The sequence below is a fragment of the Tursiops truncatus genome, chromosome 2, assembly GCF_011762595.2.
Source record: "Tursiops truncatus isolate mTurTru1 chromosome 2, mTurTru1.mat.Y, whole genome shotgun sequence".
NCBI lineage: Eukaryota > Metazoa > Chordata > Mammalia > Artiodactyla > Delphinidae > Tursiops > Tursiops truncatus.
Window position 1 is genome coordinate 126,158,747 of NC_047035.1, and position 24,943 is coordinate 126,183,689.

At 36.5% G+C, this 24,943-nt stretch overlaps 1 protein-coding gene across 5 annotated transcripts in view; it reads right to left on the minus strand.

Moving 5' to 3' along the window:
* Positions 1-24,943, minus strand: part of LRRC28 (leucine rich repeat containing 28) — a 181,061-nt gene that overhangs the window by 32,195 nt on the left and 123,923 nt on the right. For all 5 annotated transcript variants that reach the window (XR_012330252.1, XR_012330255.1, XR_012330253.1 and 2 more), the window contains 2 exons: positions 15,960-16,062; positions 730-905 (listed from right to left, as the gene is read on the minus strand). Coding sequence is in view for 1 of the 5 variants with exons in the window: in XM_019945867.2 (XP_019801426.1) it covers positions 730-905; positions 15,960-16,062 (279 nt within the window). In the remaining 4 variants the exon portion in view is untranslated. The remainder of the gene's footprint in view (positions 1-729; positions 906-15,959; positions 16,063-24,943) is intronic.

The window sequence follows — 24,943 nt, forward strand, 5'->3', positions numbered from 1 at the left end:
CAGGTCCACTCCATGTCACCTATGACATCTACACACCGCCAAATCCTGTGGTAACACTGCCAAAGGCTCCTGAAATTAATTTCCCTTTAGGTATATATATTTCTCAGGTGTAAGGAGGTTACAAGGCAAAAACTTGCTCTGTTGGAAGAAGTACCCAACTTTGCTTTAAGGATAAGATCTTTGCACATTTTTCGATATGGAAGAAAGTACCTCTGCCAGCCTTCTCATTTCCACCAAATATGTGCTCCCAAACACCAATTTCTCTCATTTAAACTGCGTAGTTTAACTTTTAACCTCTGTTCTTTGTGACTGAAGACCATATTTAGTGAATGCTTCTCTGTGTCTATAGGGGGTGCTGAAGGGCTCAGTGTTGATAAAATATTTTAATATTAAAATATAAAATATTAATATTAAAATAAAATATTAAAACTTTTCTCTTATAAAAAGTGTTCCATTACACAACTACGCAAATGTACTTAATGCCACTGAACTGAACACTTAGAGATGGTTAAAATGGTAAATTTTATGTTATGTACATTTTACCACAATTTTGAAAAATGAACACTAAAACAACATAAAACACAATTCCTAAGCTCACTGAATAAGAGGCAGGAAAAGAAAAGAAAAAAGAAAAGAAAAGAAAGAAAAGAAAAGAGGAAAGGAAAGGAAAAGAAAAGAAAAGGAAAGAAAAGGAAAGGAAAGAAAAGAAAAGAAAAAAGTCCCGGGTACCTTTTAGAAAACTGTGGTAGGTGTGATGCAGACTCCTCATGGCCAGCTCTTGCAGAGGCAAGACGTGATCCTTCTCTGTCCCTATGGCCTTCACCTCAGCAGGGAGGAAAACTGTTAGTTGCCCTGATGAAAAGGAAAGCAGCTTCACCTCGGAAACTTGAATGGGAGCACCACAGCTACAGAAAGACACACATTCACAGTAGTATTAGCCAAAAGGAAATGACTATATGTGCCAATAAAAATATGTTAATCAAACTATACATTTAAAATTTTAAGACACTGATGAATTAGCAGAATTCTTTTCAAAGTGAACAGATGCTATTCTGGGTTCCTTAATAAAACCTGGCATAGAAATTTAGATGCATCATTTGGAACTCAGCTAAATCTTCACTGAGGTCCAGGCACTTCCAGTAAGGACAAACTTAGAAGAAATTTCCTTCATAGGATTTATACAATTTGCTTTGTAAGCTCTATTCATCCTCATTTTCTTACCCTTTCCAAGTTTATGTTTATTGAAATTTTCAAAATTAAAAGGAACAAAGAGTACTCTGTTTAGTTATAGTACCATGGTTTAACAAAATTTTTGTGTTGGGGGAACAAAACCCTACAAAGCAAACAGATCTGTAATGATAGCAGATAACTTTATTGGGTCCTTCCATAAACCTGTGAAGAAAATATTCTTGGCAAAGCCTATTGAATAAGCCAAGTCACATCCTATTCCCTACAGCCACTCATAACCAGAAGGCAGAGGCATCCTTGTTCCTTTAGCTACAGGGTTACCAAAACTCAGGAGTCCAATCTCATTCTACCTCCTGTCTGAGACCACCAGCTTACCTAAAAGTCTCAACACTTTTCTTCTCTAACAACAAACAGATGCCAACAAGCCTTGGCTCTCCAGATACAACATGAGATAATCTCCCTACCCTCAACTAGAAACAGGCAATGAAGGAGGCACAGGACTGGAAGGCAGAAGCCCTCAGCTTATTTGTTCATTACAAGTTCCTGCATTTGCTCATTCCTTTCATCAGAAAATGTTTCCAGAGCACCTACTATACGCCAGTCAAAATACTTAAATTAAAAAAACAAAAGATGACCCCCTTCCCTTGAAAAATGTAATAATTACAATATAATTATTCTAATATTGGGTCAGAGAAGGTGGAGGAACTGACTTTTTCTAAGGAATTAGGGAAGGGTCTACAGAGAAGACAGTATCTGACCTAGAACTCAATTAATTTTACTCAATTTCTCCACTCAGCTCAAGAAAAAAGAACCTCAGAAGGCCACGCTGGCCCTCCTACTAAGCAAAACCTCTATCCCAAAAGGAACCATTTTTCCAAATTCTAACATTACAGTTTGGTTTTGCCTTCTTCAATAGCATGAAGAATCCTGTATCTGGCTCCTTTTGTCAACATATTCTTTCTGGGATGCATCCACGCTACAGTACGTACTATAGCTTATTCATTTTCATTGTTGTGTAGTACTGGTAAACATATGGGCTGTTTCCAGTTTGGGGCTATTATGAACTTTGTTGTATATATTATTTAATATATATGAGCATAAAATTCTGTTAGGGACATACTTAAGATCAGAATGAAGCTTATTATAGTGAGGAGAGATGGACAATTAAAAGATAAACACATGCTAAAATAGAGTGAAGAGGGGAGTGAGAGCTGTACTACTTTAGATAATATAATCAAAGAAAGTCTTTCTGAGGAGGTGACATTTCAGCAGAGACTTGATTGAAGAGAAGAGTTAACTCAGGGAAGGGGAACTCAGTCACAGCCCGGTAGGTACCTTAAACTGAGGACAAGGAACTAAGAGTTCAGGGGTCCAAAGCAGCAAGAGTTCACAGGACAGAGAACCTTAGGGGAGAGAGATGTACAGAGAGAGAACTCTGGAGATTTGCAAAGGTTCCACTTGAGTATTCAGATGAGTACTGATCAGCACATATGAGGAAACTACCTGAGGCTGGAAAAAGGACGAGCTGAAAAGATTAAAGGTAACAGTGCCCAGCAGTCACAGAGGGTTGGAAATAGTGTCTGCTCTTATCAGTCAGACTTGAACGTCATAATTCAAGGGGCATTGTGTAGAGTACACAAAAAGGTCTTATCTCAGTAGTGGTGAATAGTTAGTGCTAGACTGAACACCATTCCATTCCCACCTAACAAATCCTTAAGAGCCATATCTGAAAAGATTAAACTGTTTCCAGTTAAATGTATCCCAGAACATATATCAAGAATAGTTACATGAATACAAAAATATCCAGCACTCAGCATCATAAAATTCACACTGTCTGGCATCCAACCAAAAATTACCAGGCTTTTCAATATATGACCTATGATGAGGAAAAAAAAATGCAACTGAAAACAACCAAGACAGATGTTAAAACTGGCAGAAAAGGTCATTATAACAATAATTATAATTACTGCATAGAAGGACATGTTGCATACATAGCTCTCACCTAGAGAAACCAGAAATAAGAGAGCAAATTAAGCCCTAAGTAAATAAAAGAAATAATAAAGAGCATAAAGAAAATCAATGACATTGAAGAAAGGAATAGAGAGAAATCAGTGAAAGCAAAAGCTGGAACTTTGAGAAGATCAATAAAAACGATAAACCTCTAACTAGTCTAATCAGAGAGAAGACACAAATTACCAATATCAGAAATGAGAAAGGAGGTATTGTCCGATTTATAACAAAAATATAAGAAGCAACTTTATGCTAATAAAAAGTCCTTGAAGGACAAAAATTAGCAAAGCTCACTCAAGATACAGAGAAGTTGAACAACCCAACATTTATTAATGAAGTTGAATTTGTAGTTAAAAGGTTGGAATACTTCCCAACTCATTCTATGAAGCCAGCATTGTCCTGATACCAAAACCAGATGAACACACAAGAAAAGAGAAACAACCAGTATCATTCATGAACATAGGTGGAAAAAGTCTAAACAAAATTTTAGCAAATTGAATTTAACAATGTATAAAGTCATATGACCAAATGAAGTTTATCTTATTAATCAAGATTATATTAACCTTAAAAAAATCAATGTAATTCACTATGTTAAAACCTAAAAAAGAAAAACCATATAATCATTTCAATAGATGCGGAAAAAGGGTCTAACAAAATTCGATACCCATCCGTAATTTAAAAAACTCTCAGCAAACTAGGAATAGAAGGGAATTTACTAATCTGATAAAGCATATGTATGAAAAAACAACAGTCAATATATACTTATTGTTGAAAGACTGTTTTCCCCATAAGTTCAGCAAGACAAACATGTCTGCTCTCACTGCTTCTACTATTTAACATTGTACTGGAGCTTCTAACCAGTACAGTAATGAAAGAAAAAGAAATAAAACATGACCATATTTGAAAGGAAGAAGTAAAACTGACTTCCTTCCCAGAAGACATGAGTGTATGTAGAAAGTCCATGATAATCTAAAAAAAACCCTACTGGAACTAGTAAGTGAGCTTGGCAAGTTTGGAGGATACAGGATCAGTTATACAAAATCATTTGTATTTCTATATGGTTGCAACAATCAATTGGAAATTTAAAAAACTTTAAATACCATATACGATACTATGAAAAATATGAAATACTTAGAGATAAATCAGACAAAAGATGTCTAAGACAAGGAATTAGACATTTATTGTGATCATGGGCTGGGAGACTTAATATTGTTAAGATGTTAATTCTCCTCCAATTGATCTAAAGACTCAATGCAATTAAAATCACAGGCTTTTAAAAATATATATAAATTGAAATTTTGATTCTAACATTTATATAGAAATGCAAAGCAGCTAGAATAGTAAAAAAATTTTTTTTTAATTTTAAGATTTACTGTAAAACTATGGTAATCAAGACAGTGTGGTATTTGTGTCAAAACAGACAGATAAATGGAGCAGAGTATCTAGAAATAGACCCACACATATATGGACAACTAATTTTCAACTAACATACAAAGGAAATACAGTAGAGAAAGGATAGTATTTTAAACAAATGGTGCTTGAACAACTGGTATATCCATATGTAAAAAAAGGAACTTCAACCATACCTCATACCATACACAAAAATTAACTCAAAATGAATCATAGACCTAAATGTAAACTTAATTCCTTAAAAATTCTGGAAGACAGGGCTTCCCAGGTGGCGCAGTGGTTGAGAGTCCGCCTGCCGATGCAGGGGACACGGGTTCGTGCCCCGGTCCGGGAAGATCCCACATGCCGCGGAGCGGCTGGGCCCGTGAGCCATGGCTGCTGAGCCTGCGCGTCCGAAGCCTGTGCTCTGCAACGGGAGAGGCCACAACAGTGAAAGGCCCGCGTACCGCAAAAAAAAAAAAAAAATTCTAGAAGACAGTATAGGAGAAAATCTTTGTGATTTGGGTTACACTACAAGCAAGATTGATAAAGGAACAAATTGATAAATTGGACTTTATCAAAATAAAAAATGTCTGCTCTCCAAAAGGCCCTGTGAAAAAATGAAAAGGTAAGCCATGGACTGGGAGGAGATACTTCCAAAGCATATAAATGATAAAAGACTTTTATCCAGAATCTATAGAGAATTTTCAGAACTCAATAATAAGAACACAAAGACCCAAGGAAAAAATGGGAGACTTAGACACGATATCAAAGCAGATATATGGATGGCAAATAAAACATAAAAAGATGCACACCCTTATTTACTAGGGAAATGAAATTTAACAACGTAATGGAAAAATCACTACACACCTAGAATAAAATTTAAAATATGTAAGCACTGATAATCTCTTATATTACAGGTGGGAATGTAGAATGTTACAGTTATTTTTGTAAAGTCTGGAAGTTCTTCCAAAAATTAAATATACATGTACTGTATGATCCAGACACTCCACTCCTAGGTATTTATCCAAGGAAATTTAAGTCTAGGACCTTTAAAAGACAGTCTACATTTGTTCACATCAGTTTTATCTGTAATAAAGCCAAAAACTAGAAACAACACAAATGTCCATGAACAAGTGAATGGAAACAACCTGCGATATATCCATACAATGGAACTCTACATAGCAATAAAAAAAAGAACTGTTGATCCACACTATATCATGTATAAATCTCCAAATCCCTATGCTGAGTGAAAGAAGACAGAGAAAAAGAGAGTATATACTGTTTGATTCTATTCATATAAAACTCAAGAACATACAAATTTATTGACAGTTAATAGAACACAGATCAGGGTTGCCTGGAGATAGGATGCAGACAAGGAAGGAAGGATTACTAAGGGGCACGAGGAAACTTTGGGTGGTGGTGGATATGTTTATTATCTTAATTGCAGTGATGGTTTCAGAGGTACGTATGTATGTGTGTGTATACATATATACATCAAAACTTTTCAAATTATATATATACTTTATATAGGTGCAATGGGGATAAAAGCCTAACTGGTGTGAGAGAATAGAAAGAAGTGGAAAAAGTGAGTATAGACGACTCTTTCAAAGAGTTTTTCTCTAAAGGGAAGCAGAAAAATAGTGGAGAAGTTGGAGAATAAAAACAAAAGGTTATGTGAAAGAAGTACACCATAGAGGAATACATACAGCATCATTCAATTTACACAAAGTTAAAGAAAAGATATAAAACTTGACAATACACTATATGGGGATGTATTTACATATATTAAAATCGTAACTCAGTGAAAATGAATGATAAATACAAAATTCAGAGTAATGGCTAACCTTGGAGAAGAAGGAGGAGCATACATGGGAGAGAACCATACAGGGGCTTCAAAATTGTTAGTAATGTTATTTTTGTAAGTTAATGATATTTACACTGATGTGCAGGGTCAAAATATGGAAGCTTTCTAGTCAAATTTTAAGAAATGACCCTCTTACCTTAGTTGATGCAAAAGGGAGAGAACTTAAGCAGAAAGGTATCTCATGGATGCTGGTGGCCTTACCATTTCCTTGTGGATTCTGAATCATACCCCTTAACACAAGCAACACTGTATTCAATGAGCCATGGCTATTCTTGCCTACAGGCCAAATTGGGCCTGGAATTTTCTATATCCTGTCATTCCAGATACAAATTTTACTCCTCCCCAAATCTAATTCCTTTATAAAGTCTCTCCTGACATCATCTTTTACCAATGATATGTCACAACGTTTGATGTTTCTAAATCACACATTATCTAACTGTATTATGGAAGTTCTGTTGTTAACTCATCGAATGTGATCAGTTTTCTCTTCTATCTAGCAGTTCTATATTGGTGCCTAAGCAGTTCCAAATACAGATTGGTTGTTTTGAGTCTTCACACACAGGGAAAGAAATTTGAAAGAGAAAAGATAAAAAGGAAATGGTGAAAAGAATACTGAGTCATCCACATGGTGCCAAAAAGGAAATAATTTTGGGGTAGTTCGTGGGGGTCCAGTCTGTCTCAGGAGCAGATGTGCCAAAAAGATATGAGCATCACATTATCTGTATTTGGTTACTCACCAGGATGGCAACATTTAAGGAAATGGTTATTTAGGAAAATATAGTAATCTGTCAAATGGAAAATGTCTCATTTATGGATTAAATTAAATATATCTTGAGTTGTGTGTTTATCAGTGGTGAACTATGAAGAACCACAATATAGGCTAGTTAAATCTGTTAAGAGAATGACAGACAAGCCACAGACCGGAAGAAAATATTTGCAAATCACGTATTTGATGAGAAACATGTATTCAGAATATATAAAGAACTCTCAAAACTCAGTAAGAAAAAGCCCAAACAATCCAGTTTTTAAAAAAAGGGCAAAAGACTGGAATACGCTTCACCCAAGATACAGCTGACCCTTGAACAACATGGGTTTGAACTGCGTGGTTCCACTTAAACATGGATTTTTTTCAATCATAAGTACTACAATACTACACGATCCAGGGTTGGTTGAATCCACAAATGTGGAATTGCAGATGCAGAGGAACCCCGGATACAGAGGACTGACTATAAGCTATATGTGGTTTTTGGACTGTGCCGAGAGTCCGCCCCAACCCGCGCATTGTTCAAGGGTCAACTGTACATGGAGGGCAAATACGCATATGAAAACGTGTTCAACAACAACAGTCATTAGAGAAATGCAAATTAAAACCATGAGATAGTACCCACTTACTAGAATGTCTGAAAGAAGAAAAAACTGACAAGAACTCTCATGAAATACAAAACAGCACAGCCATGTTGGAAAACATTTTGGCAGTTTTTAATAAAGTTAAACGTATCCTTACCACATAGCCCAGCAAATGCATTCTTAGATATTACCCAAGTGGAATGAAATTATGTTCACACAAAGCCCCAGACATGAATGTTTGCAGTAGCCTGTGTCATTTCATTTATATGACATTCTGGAAAAGGTAAAACATAGGGACACAAAACATAACCATTTCCAGAGGCTGAGGTGTCTCCCGAAGAAAAAAGGTTCATTTTAAAGGGACATGGGGGACATTTTGGGGGTGAATGAAATGTTCTAAACCTTGATCATAGTGGTGGCTATACAACTGTATGCATTTGTCAAAATTCACAGTACTATACACTAAAAAGGGTGAACTTTTCTGTATGTAAATTATAGTTTAATAAAACAAGCAAAAACCAAACAAACAGTACCACTGTGCTAAAGCACAGTCCTAGAGCCCTCTGTTCTGCTGGTCATTAGCCTTTTAGTTGCTGGATTATGGGGCGATCTTAGGGGAAAGGCAGATACAGCAGTGGGGGACCTCAGGGGCTTTTAGTTCAATAGCTATTCATTAACTTGTGTAGAAATACTTCAATACTGTCAAAAATTTAACAGTTAGTATGGATACACTAGTGCAAAGCAGCTTCACAGTGGCCTGCCAACTGGTGTCAAAATTTCTATGATATTTTTCTTTGATTTGCTACTTTGCCTTTACCCCTCTTACTTTCAAAACCTCAGTTGACCCTATGTGATCACATAAACATGAAGAGTCTGTAGCAGCACAATTGTGACTTTGCATGAGTATTTCTGTGGGTTAGAAAGGTATTACCCTTATGAAGCATTTTGTGAAGATGAGGAAATAAATTTAAATTTTACTGTATAATTACTATTTGTTTCTTAATATGGAGAAAATTGAGAGGATCATATCCAATATGCTATTATGCAGTATGGCCACTAAGTCTGGAAACACAGGCAAACACATAATAAGTGACTCTTTTGATGATATACAGTAATACATAGTGTGATGATTAAATTTTTGTATCAACTTGGCTAGGCCAGGGCACCCAGATATTTGGTCAAACACCAGGCCAGATATTTCTGTAAAGGTATTTTTAAGATGAGATTAACATTTAAAACAGTAGACTTTGAATAAAACTGATTACCCTCTATAATGTTGAGTGGGCCTTGTCTAATCAGTTGAAGGCCTTTAAGAGGAAAAGACTGAGGTCCCCCAAGGAAAAATTCTGCCTCCAGACTGTCTTTAGACTCAAGCTACCACGTCAGCTCTTCCCTCGGTCTCTAGCCTGCTCTGCGAATTTCAGACTTGCCAGTGCCCACAATCATGTGAGCCAATTCCTTAAAATAAATCAATCTCCCTCTTCCTCTCAGTGCAAGCCCCCCCCAGCTACACAACACACACACACACACGCACACACACACACACACACACACACACACACACCTCTCTCTCTCTATTGGTTCTGTTGCTATGGAGAAGCCTAATACTCATGGTAAAGCATATTATTTGTTTCCAAACTTTATAGCCATACTTTAGTTATGAGAATCCTGGGCAAAATCATAGAACAAAAAAAATATAGGGTAAAAAGCAAGCAAGCAATTCATGAATAATTACTTCATACTGCTATTGCCTTAACAGCTGCTGCTTCTTAACCTTACAAGTGTTGATGAACTCTATAAGGAACACTGTCCAAGGAATTTAACAATAACAAATAAAGGTTTAGAAAACTGAAAGCCAGACTTTTCCTAATGCTTCCTCTGTCTCCAATAATTAGAAAGATTAGGTTTCTGACAAACTGCTGAAAAGACTCACATTAACAAGTATGTGGATCCTCATTTTATATAAGGTCTAATTTCCCTTTGACAATTCTTTTAGCAGAAGTTCCTACTCTTCACCGCTGGCTTGTAAACAGCTAATTAAATTCATTTTACAATACTTCTATTAAATGCCTTCTCTAGTTAACACTGGAGAAGAGTTGCAGCTATGTAGAATGCAGGCTACAAGGCAGGAATTCACATGAGTTAGTATCTTTCTGTTGGCCATAGCCAACCTCCCCTGACCTCATCAGATACCAAATATCCACCCCACGACATGGAATAATGCAGGAACAAGAAAGGTATTTTTCATCCCTGTTCTCAAGAAGCTAGTAGAGGGGCTCAAACATATAGAGGTGATTCTAGACCAAGGAGAAGAGGGAGACAGTATATGTAGTGCAGTGGTTAAGAGTGTGGACAATGAAGCAGATAATAACTCTACTGCCATCTAGCTTTGTGACCTGAGACAATCTTTCTGAGCTCTGGTTTCTTCATTTCTAAGATAAGGATGATTATCACAAGGGTTGCTGGGAGGATAATGTGCAATACGCAAATAAATCAATGAGTACACTGCCTGGTACACAGTAAAGTTTAAGCAATGTTTATAGCTGTGCTTTCTCTTTATTATTATAATAAATGATTTTGGGGGATAATATACATGGTGTGATGGTTAAATTTTTGTATTAACTTGGCTAGGCCACGGCACCCAGATATTTGGTCAAACACTAGTCTAGATGTTGCTCTGAAGGTATCTACTGTTGAAAACTAAGATTAACATGATGATATTCCAGAGAAAGGGAACAGGGATTCAGCTCTGTGAATGCACAGGGCAGATGGGGTTACACAACAGTGCTAGTGGCCAGACTCTCAGGTCCATGGAAGAGAACAGCAAATGGGAGAGAAGGCTGGAAAGGTACCTGTCTTGAAAGCTAGTGTCGCTCATCTCAGTAAGAAGTAATCATGAAATGAACTGTCAGTAAAGAGGGATGGAAGCTCCATGATACGCTCAGTTCACAATAAAATGAAATAACTAGTAGCTGGCAATTGTTAAGCCTTGGCATCTTTGATTTCTAACTCGATAGTTTTTATTACTTTAGAATAAATGCTGAGGTGGTTACAAAAAAGATTGTACATCTGAACCCTTAAGTGAGTTATTAAAATGAGCTGAAGTCTGTTATAAATGTTAGGACCCTTGGCTTAGTTACATAAATAATTTATAACAATTATCACAATTCCCTTTCAACTCAATGTTTTCAGAGCTGCCATTCAGCATTTAAACCTAAACAAGCTAAATGAATGGTAACATCATTTTGCCACGGAGATTATGCTCCAAAACATGTATGTGATGTAGCAAATTAATTCGTATGCATTTTCAAACTTACCATGCCACCAACCAAAGTGTTAAGAGTAAAGAATTAGTTTCAATTCCCTTACCAAAAGAACGCAAGTAACTGTCTTTTATACTTCAGAAAATACACTGTCATCCACATGCTCGTTATTGGGGGAACTGCTACCAGATTAACCCTTTTTAGCAAAAAAGTTTTTTTTTTTTCAGCTTAAAATAAGAGGAAAAGTAAAGGGAAAAAGTAGATATGGAGAAGGAAAGAAATTATGTCACCCTGATAGAATAAGCCTTGGTTTGGATAAAACGTCTGTCCTCTTGGCAGAGCCTCTTTAAGGCTTAGTTTTGTTCCATCTGAGAATGCATTTATTTTACTTTCATTCTTGAAAGGTATTTTTTGCTGGTTGCTAGGTTGACTGGTGTTTTTCTTTGGCACTTTAAAAATATCATTCCACTGTTTTCTGGCCTTCAAAATTTCTGATGAGAAGGCAATGGTCTTTTGAATTATTTCTTTGTATGTAGTTTGTCATTTTTCTCTGGCTGCTTTCAAGATTTTCTTTTTATCTTTGGTTTTCAGCAGCTTTGACTGGGTACAGTTTTCTTTGTAATCTATATTACTTAAGTTCACTGAGTTTCTTGAAAATGTAAATTTATGTCTTTCATCATATTTGGCAAATTTTTGGACAATATTTCTTCAAACAATTTTGTTGTTACCACCCCATTTTCTCTCTATTCTCCTTCTGGGATGACAAATATCAGGCTTTTTTGTACTGTTTGGCAGGTCCCTGATGATGCTGATGTTCATTCTTGCTTTCAGTCTTTGTGTGTGTGTGTGTGTGTGTGTGTGTGTGTGTGTGTGTGTGTGTGTGTGTGTGTGTTCTTCAGACTGAATCATTTCTATTGATCTACCTCCAAGTTCACTGACTTTTCCTCTCTTATACCATTCTGTGTTAAGCTCATCAAGTAAAGTTTTTACTTTCTGTGACACTAGGTCATATTTTCTTTATTCTTCAAATGTTACTTAATTTTGGATTGTACCCTGGACATTTTGAAAGTTATATTGTGGATACTCTGGATTCTGTTATATTCCTCTAAAACTTAAAAGGAGTGTCACTATTTTTGTTTTAATAAGCAATTAATTACTACATTGGAATCAAACAACAAACTCTGTCACTTGAGTGACAGCTCAAATCATACCTCAGTTTTTTTTTTAATATGTAGCTAGGCCGCTTTGTGCCTGCCACATGGAGGTGTGGTTCAAGTATCTAGTACAGTTTGTTTTTTGTGTGTAGGCAGCCCCCACACAAAAATGGACTGTGAGCCAAAGGATATTTTCTAGTATGCTGATTTAACTCAGAACTCTGAATGCATTTCTCCCAAAGACAACTCTGTTACCTTGAGTGGTTATATTAACAAACCATTTAACCAAATCATTTATCCAATTTGTACCCAAATCCAGCTATAATTGCTTATTTATATAAGACAAAGCAAAGCAGTGTCTTGGTTTCTTTTTCTCATAATCAGACAACTGAGAAAATAACTCTGGTATTGGGCCACTTTTAACATTAAGTTCTCCTGAGTAAGCAAATGTGCCAATTACCACTTTTTAAAGTTCTAACATGGGAGGGACTTCTCTTTCAAGGTAAAATATAGAAGAATGGAAGACATTTGTTTCTGTGGTAACAATAAGAAAAATCCAGACAAAATAAAAATTGTACTTTTCCAAGAGGCTAGCAAAGAGCATGAATGCAAGGAATCTGTGACAGCCATCCTCCAGGATGGCTCCCATGCTGCTCCCCTCCTGGAAGTTCCCTCTCACAATGAATAGGGTTAACCTGTGTAATCAATAGGATATAATAGAAATGGCAGTGTGTGACTTCAAAGCTAGGACATAAAGAGGCAGTCCGCTGCTCTAAATTTTCACCACTCTACTTTTCTCTTAGGGTATTTATTTTTTGTATTAGTTATTTTTATATATTAGGATAAACATCTAAATTATCTTTTCTACAATTATTAGCACAGTGCTGACTTGCTAAAGTTCAATAATTACTTGACAAATAAATGAACATAGAATAAGGAGGAGCTAACTTTATTCACATTTCTATGAATATCAAAGATAATTTTGTGAGACTTCTGAGATTTCTTGAAACTGTGCAACATTTGTTATTATCTATTTTTATATCTTTTTATATGCCTTATACCTGGTTCTCTATTTTCCTTCTGAGATGTGAATTATATATATATATGTCAGACATTTTTATATCATGCCACAGGTCCCTAAAGCTGTATTCATTTTGCTCTAATTTTCTTAGACTGTTAATCAGAGAAGGGTAATACAATTCTTTCAGAGAAAGCACAGTACAGCAGGAGCTGATGTGTTCTTTATTCCAGACCTACCTCTGGGCTAGAAAGAACATGTGATGGTGGTGGAGAACCAAGTGTGCTGATCCTTCTACGCTTAGCTTAAGTATCATCTCCTTGGAGAGAATTAGCACTGAGTTTGTTTAATTATTGACTGTTCACTTGGATCCCTAGCTAGATTATGAGGTCCAGGAAGGCAGGTACTTGAATTGTTTGGCTCCTACATTGTATGTCCATTGTCTAGACAGTGACCAAACAGAGTAGTTGCTCAATAAATACGCACTGAATAAACAACCGAACCAAGATCCTTGTTCAGAATCAAAAGGTACACTTTCTAGGCCTCAAATACCCTTATGCTCTTTATATAAGATTTACCTTAGAACCCTGTTCTAGACCTTGCCCCTCCTTTTCCCAAAACACCCCCACTTTGACTTGGAATGGGAGAGTCCCTTTGCACATATACAACAGATAAAAGAGATAAAAGAAGGGGAGCCCCTAAATTCTGTTGCCAAGACTTCAACAGTCACATGTATTAGAATTCTGAATACATTTTTGCCACAGAAATATTTTATAAGTAAGTATAATTTGGGGGGTGCAAAATGGGTTAAATGACCTTTTAATGAGCTGGCTAGGAGTATAACCACCAGAACCGCTTCTATAAGAAATGCATTCTGAGTTAAACCAACAGATTAAAAATACCTTTTGGATCACTGTTTATTTGTATGTGGGACTGCCAACACTCCAAAATCTATTAATATTAGAAAACTGATTGTTTGATAACTGTCTTTTTAAAAATTTTATTTATCTTCTTATTACTACTACCAAAGGAAGATGCTAATAATAATAAAAAATGTAGACTATCTGCTAGTAATTTGCATATTCTGCCTTACTGTTTTCTCAAAGATTTGGAACTCTCATAAAATTCACTACCTCTGCTACCAGATACCAAGTCAACAATTAAAATATATCAAAAAAAAAAAAAGGGAATTCCCTGGTGGTCTAGTGGTAGGGACTTGGTGCTTTCATTGTCGTGGGCCCAGGTTCGATCCCTGGTCAGGGAACTAAGATCCCGCAAGCTGCACGGCTCGGCCAAAAATGAAATAAATAAAATAAAATATACTATCTCTCTACTCTGCACAAATAGAACTTTCTGGCAGTCAGTAATATCCATGTCTAAACACCAAAGAAGAAGGCTCTTTACCTCAAGTAAGAGCTATTCTTTAATTGTGGTAGAGATTTAAATCATATTTCAGTGCAGTCTCTGAAGGCTTTGGTGAAAGAAAATTGCCTTCAGTTTTGGAGCCTACTTGCATCATTCCGTGTATCTTGGTAATTGAGGGTATTTCACTCACCACTTGGAAAAATTAGGCTATATTATAGATCTTTTACAAACTCATTATGATTAATGAGTGAGTAGGATCATAGCTGTCACATGATCAGCTGTAGAAAAATCAATGAGCTAAAAACTCCATTACATATTCTATTTTCTATGCTTCATAGAAGGTTCTGGAATATGTCTCTGGGCTTGTATTTCATCAGCCTATACAGGCACTGAATTCATCTAGGGCTCTCCCAAGATAACAACTGTATAATTTTTCTTAGGGGAAGGCCACTAGGATTACCCTCTCTGGAGCAATCACTGCTCAATGCCCATCCCCCAGAGCCATGCCAGCAGGGGAGTGGCTGTCGCTACACACAAGTTTATTGGCATCCCTTTCCTTGCCAGAACTACATACAGTATGAGCCAGGTTACGCAGGATGTTTGAAATTATAAGGAGAGAGTCAACATGCTGGCTAAGTACCCTCAAAGGTGTTCCAAGTATCCTTTGGCTGCTTAAGTGAGGCCAGTCAAAAGCAGGTTCTGGCAGCTGAGTTGTCCGGTGTTAAGCCCATGCCACTCTGGGAACCACTTTAGGGTTGGTTCTTTCTCACTGTTATAGAAGGAGAAGCTGAAGCCATCTTTCTAAAAGCCTAACTGAGAATGAAAGATCATTGCTGCTCTGAAAATAAAAGCCTATCGTTTCTTATTAACTGAAACATACGTTTTGGTTGCTAGAATCATGATTTGTATTGAGGGACTATTTCAAATGTTGAGCTCTAAATATTTTCAATTGGTATAGTCCTAGATACTAATGTGGTAAAATTGTCACTGCAATGGAGTGCAGAGAAAGAAAAGCTTTTACGTTAATGCAGATTCCTCCAGTTTCTGTGACTAATACTATTGAGCTTATAATGGTATGCATAGATTAATTTTTCTTTTGACTGGAAAATAACAAACAACTTACTGACCAAATTTACAGCTTACTAACTAAACCTGAAGTACAATACTCTAAATTGCTTGCTCAATATTCTTGACTTTTAAGGGTATTTGTTTTAACATATTAAGCCCCAAAACAAAACTGAACAGGATTATCAAAAGTAGTTCATCTATTTTTGAGTTTTATCAGGACTAAATACTGAAGTAGAAACAAAGCTAGCAAAAGAGGTGAGTGATAGTATAAAATGTGAAATCAGCCTTACCCACTGCACCCGATGACTTTGTTGTACAGATAGGACGGCAAGCCTTTCAGATGAATGTTGTTATCCACGTACACATATTGTAGTTCTCGAGATCGACCTAAATCTGGATTAGAAAGAAAAGTGCTATAATTCCTATAAACATACACCAATATAATGTGAAACATAAAATTTAATACATAATATTAGAATAATTCAAATTTCTACTCTGGAAGAAAAAAAGTGTTGCAGATTTAACTAGGTGTGAACTTATGTCAGCTGTAATATGAGATTCTACATCAGAAAACATGACTATTGAAAAATTACTCAACCCACCTGAACCTTGAGCATTTAAGCTGTAAAATGAGTACTGGGAATGAAATATTATTAGATTTCCTTCCCACATAAAAATTCTATGACTTTTAATAAACAATTTCTATTTATTTATTGTTTGTTATAGGTCGTTTATTTAGTTTCATTTTTCTCCATAGGAAAAAGTGTTACACAAACTAAGTTGGCAGGTCAGCCTACTGTGTCTCACCTCCCCTGGGCAGAAAGATGGGAGGAGGGGTAAAGGAGGGCTAGGGATCAATCTGACCCTGGCTGGGCCGGGCCTCAGGAGCCAGGTGTGGATCTAAGAATGGATGGAACTGCCCGTGGCTGCAGGGGCAGGAAGAAGCAAAGGGAACCCCAAATCCCAGTCCTCAGTGAGGTGTGAGGTACAGACGGATGGACAAGACCTGCAAGCCAGGAAGCCGGGACAGGAATTGGTTTGTACCAGGAAGGGAAGAGGTGAGAAAGGGAGCCCAAAGAGAAGAATCTGCAATAGGAACAAGTATGCCAGAAAGAGGGAGAATCCAGAAGTTTCGCAGAAGTAGCCGGACAAAGGGGGAGCAAAGACTGGAGGAGGATTCAGTGAGGAAACAAAGCACAAAGTACTGAAGGTGCTCTCTGGCCATCACAGGCAGCAGAGACACTTCCAAGTGCCGAGGTCATCCCTTCCTGTCTACTGTGTGCCCAAGATTGTTCGACCAGCTTTCCTTTCCACTCCTATCACTCACAGGGTAGAGCTATTTGTCTTCATCGTTACAGAGGCACAGAACAGAATCCTCAGTAGCCTTGCCAACCCTCTGCCTCCTGAAGTAAGAACATAATCTTCGAAAAGTTTTCAATCTCTGAAAAGTTTCAAACTATAATTCTGCTTGTGAAAATAGGAAATAGGCTGAAGGAGCTCTCTTTTTCCCCTGTCCTTCTACAGTTAGGAAAGACAAAGGCCCAGAAAGCTAAATTAGGTGGTTCTTAAGCATATTTACATTTCAAAACAAAACCCATTCACCCATTAAGGACCTTTTAGGCACTATGGTAGGCCTTGGGGATTCAGATATGAATATGATATTGAGGACGGACATGAAAAATGATAACTGTAATATAATATGATCACAGCTATTAAGAGGGTTGTATAAAGTCTCTGTTTCACAGATGGGTTCTGGATAATTTGTTACATTAAGTGAGAGGGGGATAATATAAGATTGAGGTAAGGAAGGGTTTGCCATGGAAATGGGTAGGAAAAGGTGAACATTACCTCCTCTTTTCCACTACAAGTCCTATCACAGTATTCTTGCCCAGGAATAGCACTGGGGCAAGTTACAAAAAGAGGAACCAAAATTGGCAGCACTGGGAACAGGCAACAAAAGCACTGGGAAGTGGCAACTCTTAGGGAGAAAAAAAAATTACTGGCCTACTAGCTAGAGATGCCCTTTCCCAGTGTGGTGGTTGTAATATATCTAACAAACACAATAAGCAGAACTGCTGTGTGATTTTGTGATTTCAGAGTAAGTCACAAAAGGCATTGTGGCTTCCTCTTTGCTCTCTCCCTTGGATCGCTTGTTCAGGAAGACAACTCCTTTGTCATGAGGGCCCTCCAGCAGAGGAAATGAGACTGCCAGCCAACAGCCATGTGAGTAAACCACCTTGGAAGCAGCTCCCCCAAGTCCCAGGTCAAGTCTTCAGATTACTACAGCCCCAAGACTATGTAAATATCCTGTTCCTTCTCAAAGTTTTGCCCATTAATTTTAGCATTCATCAATGGGTCTTGTTTGCAACAATTATTACACGGTATTCATTTAGTGGTGATTTTCGATTACCATCTTTCTGTCTACATTTATTAACTGGAATTCTTCTGTAAGGAAGAGCCATCCCTTCTCCCCCATTTATTTGATTTTTATAACAGTATGGATTCATGGATATTTATTTTATTGTAAGGACTAAAAACCCAATACCATTATTGTTCATTGTAGTGGTTAAAATGTTTCAGTTTTGGCAATTAGGAACACTTAAAATTGGTCCTTATGTTCTTTCAACAAGTTTTCATCCTTTTTTGAGTATCATCATACTTTCTGGCACCACAAGACAGTCCCAGCTCAGCTTGTATTTTCCCTGCTATAGCCCTGAAATCAATTACTTCTCCAAGGAGCCTTAATTCCTTTTAATAGGGTATGGTGTTTAGAAACCAAGATCTGAGTGCTAGGTGTGCTCATTACTATGGGAATGACATTGCTTCTAGGATCCCTAAGTAGAAAGATCTACAAAACATATGTAAGTATACTAACTCATGTATACGTATACAACTATATTGTTGGAAGTATACCTTCATCATAGATTCCTAGGAGTGGACTTGTTAGGTCAAAAGGTAAATACATGTGTAGATTCTTTGGTATTTCCCTCCAGAGGAGTTACACCAATTTGCATTCCCTTCATCAATGTATGAGAGCATTGGTTTTCCCACAGTTTCACCAAGTTTTAAAACATGTTGTCTTATTTAAAAATTTCTGTCATTCTGAATTTGTATTTCTCTAATTATCAGTGTGAACATTTTTCAATGTGTCTGAGGGCGATTTTTACATAGTTTCTTTTTTGTGAATTGTCTGTTCATATCTTATGTGTCTGTTCTTTCACTTATTAGCCATGTGATCAGAGCCTCAGTTTGCACATATGTTAAAATGGCATAATAGTGCCTAACCCCTCAACTTTACCAAGTTGTTAAAACCGAATGTGAAAGTAATCTGTAAAATTTAAATCACTATACAGTATGTTTTTTTAAGCATAAGAATACATAATTACCACAATAATATGTATTGCTACTTTAGTAAACATGTATAAACTTCTCTACTGGTATAAAAGGCTACAAATTTATAAAACATAGATGGAAAAAATATACATAGAAATATCAGAATCTACTTGCAATGAAAGAGACCTCAAAATTACATTAAAAATTCCTATTTTATATTTTTTCACTACTTCTCTGACTGTATACAAATCCTTTCATCACATATAGAAGTCTGCAGACTTTAAAGGCATATAGAAAAGTTTGGAATTTTTAAAAAATTGAAACTACACTGATAAAATATAAATGAGCTCTGGTCTCAGATATGACTGTCAGAGCCTACAGGGGTTTCAGGGAAAGATTCTTTACTTGAGTTTATGCAGTAGTAAGGAGTATAGGATACTAATTAATGGAGCAGGAACACACTCTCAGAGTCAGAGAACTTGGGTCTGAATCTTCATTCTTCTATTTACTAAATGTGTGTCCTTAGTTTCCTCATCTGTATAAAGAGAAAAATAATGCTGTCCCTTAATTTTAGTGAAAACTACTAACAAAGTTCATAAATTATCAAGCAGAATTCTTGGCATACAGCCTTCTCCAGTATATGGCAGTTATTATTATTCTCATTATTAGTGACACATTTGGAAGTGTGGCCTACAGTAGAAGGCCAATTAAGAGAGAATTCTCTTTGGCATGCAGCAAAAGGTACTCTTTTCTATACTTTAACTGCACAGAAAAGAGTTGGAGGCAACAGCCTCTAGAGACAGTAATTCATCTCCCTGAGCCAAGGACACAAAATGGGACATGACAGAGGAAATACCTCTCTCCTCTAATATACACAAAAGAGCTTGTCCAAATTAAATGAGGCTACATGCAAAGATCATAATACAAAGTTAAATAAAATTTGGCACTTGCTACTTCTTATATGGTTTAGTCCTCTTTCCTATCCTAGTTTTATAGGAAAAAAATGAAGAGTTGATGATTTTAAAATGCTATTTGGTTTAGACCTTATCTCAGGTTTTCAATATTCCAAAGATTTCTGTTTATACCTCCTGACCAATTTGTGTGGGGAATATAATTTTTTATACATGCCCGTAATGGAATGAACTACTTTCTACTGAAGCTGAAAGAAAACACAAATCAGCTGTGTTCAAATCTATTATACATTAGCCAGTATATTATCACACAGACATGAGTATTTAATACAAACATTTAAACTTTGCAAATAACACAATCTCAAATAGAGTAAGAAAAAGCAGTACTGAAATTACAAGATGTAGTGGGCTTTGGAGTCAGACCTCTGAAACCTGGCTTTCCAATTCAAATGCTCCAAGCCTGTTACTCCTCTGTGAAATGAAGATAATAATACCTATGTCATGAGCTTGTTATAAAGATTCAACAATGTATATAATGTCAAGCTTGGTCCCTTGCATAAGAGTGGTACTCAATACATCTTAGTCTTTTATCTCTCTCTCCTGAATATAAAGTGAAGATCACAAAACAGAGTGTATGATTCTAAAGAGAACCAGGCAACCCTTGCTTTAGCTGACACAGCACAGCCTGCTGGCAAGGCTAAGACAACTAAACACCCAGCAAGGTCACAGGCTACACAGGCATGGCTGTGAGAGTGTGCTCTTGCCAAAAAGCCGTCAGCTGGCAAAACCCCAAGCACAAAGGAATGGCATTTTTAATCATAATGAGGCTGAAATATAAGTACTTTCTGCATGAAAAAGCTTTGAGCTATTTCTTCTATTCTTAAAAAAGAAAATCCTCACTCAATAATTAACTTTGGAAGAGACCGTTAATCTACTAGCTAATAAGCTGGTTTGTTTCTTCCTTCTCTTAATTTCAATGGACCAATAGTTTTCAATAAATATATCATGCAGTAATATTTTTTTAAGTTCCTGTGCAAAAATTGCTAAGTATGTGAACTATGTAAAGCAAGGAAGTTGTCCATCTGCAAAGATGCTAAAGCAACAAAGAACTTTTTCATGTGGCTTTTTAAAGTGGTGTACTGTGTCTAAAATGTTTCCCTTTTTTTTCTTCCAGACTCATAGATCAAAGTATTGTTACTTAAAAATTAGCAAAAGCTAATAGTCCTGCATAAACTCCAATTCTCTCTCTCTCCTTAAACTTCAAGGCCCCGGCATATGCAGTCCACATGGCTGAAGATGGAACAAAAACCTCCTGTGTGTTGAGGCTGTTGCTCTTTTAACTGTAACTGTAAAAGCAAGCATAGAATGACAGCATGCGCCAGACCAAATAGGATCTGTTTACTGCACATTAACCAGCATGAAACTCATTTATTTTATCAAAAGGTGAATGATGTATTCTCTTCAACAAAATGATGGGGTAATAGAAACCACACATGAAAGCAATAGATCAAAACAGGTTGTTTGGAATGCTCTATCAATGTAATTCCAATTATTGTGGTTCAATAAATCAGACAGATTATTAGTCACAATTACATTTTTAATTACTGTAAAAACTGGGTTTCTTCACAATGAATTCAGAGTAATTTACAGTGTATTCCAAAATTATCTTTAAAACTAATTAAATTACCTACATGATGCATTTGACAAAGAGAACTTTTTGACTACTTATTCAGAATAATGAATTTTTTAAAGTGCTAGTTTCTCTAAATACACACACACACACACACACACACACTCCATTAAATCTTTTACATAATCATATTCTTTCTGATCTATTCAACTTTTTGTTTTAATATCTTTATTGGAGTATAATTGCTTTACAATGGTGTGTTAGTTTCTGGTTTATAACAAAGTGAATCAGTTATACATATACATATGTCCCCATATCTCTTCCCTCTTGCGTCTCCCTGATATATTCAACTTTTACCAAATAAGATTTCACAGTGAATTTAATAAGATATTTTACACACAGTAGATCATCAACTGTTAAATTAAAATAAATTGATTCTAATGAATTTGAATGACTGAAGGCTTCCTCTGCAGTTGGTTTAAATATTCAAGCATTAGCATCTCTACTTGCGTTGCACAGTCAAGTAATAAAGAAATTATTATAAGCAATGGGCAAGATACTGTGCTAGATGCTTAGGGTATAAGACATAAGCTGTCTCAACCCTTTCTTACAGTCTAGTCAAACAATAAATGTTTATATTGATTGTGTGCTTATGTAGTATTTATGAGTGATAGAAGTGTTTTAAATCTTATTTAGTTCTCACAAAAGTGCTATGAAGTAGGTATTAATATTACCCCATTACTGAGACTTAGACAAATTAAATAGCTTTTCTAAGCTCAAGATCATACAGCTATTAAATGGTAGAGCTGGAATTTAAAAGCATGCCTGCCTGCTTCACCATGACGTTAGTTAGGCAGCCTCCCTTAACAGATCATTTCCATATAAGCAGGGCACTCCCACATAATGTAGGAAGTGACACTACCTTAGCAGGCGGCATGGGTGCAGTAGGCACCTGAGGACGGGCATGCCCAAGCATCCAGGTGTGACGTCAGGAGACAATGACAAGGAGATAAATGATGAACAAAATATCCCTTGGCTTCTGTTAAAAGATGGGGTAGGTCTGACTTACAGATTTAGGGCTGCAGTTGCAAGAAATACCAAGAATTCCTTCAGAGAAGACCTAGAGAAGGAGCCTTCACGCTGACTGTCCCGCACAGGCTTGGGCATTACAGCAACACATCTTCTAGGCCAGGGCAGCCAGCGCGGAGAGCAAAACATCTTCACTCTGCATCTTACCTTCAGCTCTTGCTCAGCTGGACTGGGACCTGTCCTCCCTCTCCCCAGATTTAAGAACTTGGCTGAAAACTAAGACTGACAGAAACTCCAGATTCTTGCTTTAAAGTCAACTGACAACGTCTTCCAGACTTTGCTTGTACCATACATTCTTGCCACTATTTAGAAAACCAAATTAACAAAAACTTCGCTGGCAAAGATTCTGCTCATGAATCTAGCCCTCACACTACTTATTTTTGTTTCACATCTGTACCTTTTTAAGAATAAGCAGCAATTCTTTTTTAAAATTGATATCTGAGGAAAACAGGTTCACTTTTTCATATTAATCACTGCCTACTCCAAAATCCTATTCCAAAACTTTGAGAAAAATATACATTTGTCCCTTTAAAGTTCACCTACTCTAGGTGAACTTTTCTCTTCATATATTAGCATAGTAAAGTCAATGTCTGCCCACACTGTAGAAGCCATGTTAAATAGTCCTGTCAGCCATATTAAATAATCCTGTTAATGCTCTAAGAAAACCTTAAGGCAAGAGTAAAGGTCTGATATGATAAAAAAAATAAAGCAGAGGGGATCATTAAGACAGTGGAAAAAGTCAGATGAGTAAGCAGCACCAGGATGAAAAATTTTTTTATAAATACTTGCAAAAAGATAGAGCTCAAAAAGGAGGACTGCACATCCATTTTCTTGAACAAATATACATTGCAGAGTTACAACTTTGCTCCTGAAATAGGGTCATATAAACTTTAGTTAACAGAATACTTCTCTCTCATTTCTTCCCACTACTAGTTTTTGGACCTTGTTTTCAAGCCTTTCTTTTCTCCTTTTTCATTATGCCTTTGATTAGAGACCTGCCCAACAGTCTCTACAGAACACGATTTTAATGGCATGTTTGGGTCCCTCCTTGGAAAGCCAAGATACCTTCGACTCAAAAATAAGACTGATTCCAACCTCTGGGACTTCTGGTCTGAGCCAGAAGAAGTATTTTAGCACTGAAACGTATTTAAGGCTACAAACTTTGCAAACTATTCCCATTAAACAATGACCTCAAGGCAGTACTTCTTCAAGCTGCAGATCAAATACATTCCATGGTTCAGTAAAGTACAGTTTACATGCATCTCTAAGTCTGAGATTAAGGAATTATTAATTGGTTTCCATCTGGTTTCCATCCTAGAGTTGAAGTTCTAATAGCTTCACTTTGTGGACTTAAGTATTTCCTTGAAAAACAGTAAACAGCAATTCTTTTCCTGACCTTCTAAGCAGATACAAAGAAAGCAGGAATGAGAAGTAATAGAAAAAAACAAGTGTAGTTAAAAATTTGTGTCTTTTATATGCCATTTGCAACAAAAGAAGAGATTTCAACATGGGTTTTGAAAATGCCTACAAGCTACTTTCTAAATAAAACTGCACCAATACTTGGAATAAACTTTTTTTTTTTCCCCTACACAATGTATCCAGCTCCTACAAAGGAAAAACGACTACAGCTACTACAAAAAATTGGAGTGATCTCCTGTTATGTGATAAAGGGCCAGTTTTACATCCCTATCAAAGTTATAGGGTATAACCCACAGCAATAAAGGAGCTGTCATTTCACTCATAGCACACGTCCTTGGCACACAGAATAACTTCTCCTGAGAAAATAAATACTTCACTACTAGAACGTCCAAGGAACAACCCTGGGACTGATTTAGAAACACAAATAATTATCCACTGGTAGGAAGCTGTTTTCTCACTAACTTTGGGGTTTACTACATGGTAGTTTACACACCAGGATACTCCATAAATCTCAATGTCATTTGTTCTTAGCTAAGAATTCATTCACTGTTTTCTAAATTAACACTCAAAAATTCCACCTGCCACCGTGGGCGCAACTTTTGTTTTCTTAAACTACAGAAGTTCCTGACATTGAGTTTAGCTGACACAGCACTTCCTGGGGGCTAACTAAAAAATGCTCTTCCATAGTCAGTCTGTACATGGGCAACCTCACAGTACTTGTATCTATTATTCAACATTAAATAAGTTGTAAACATTACTGAATAATGGTTTATTAATTATGCAAGAGAAACCAGTAAACCTAGTAAAAAAGTCTTACAGGAAAAAACCCTTTTCTTTGTATTTTCCTAAATTTTCAGAAGCCCAGAGGTGAGTCAGATCTTTATGAGCTATT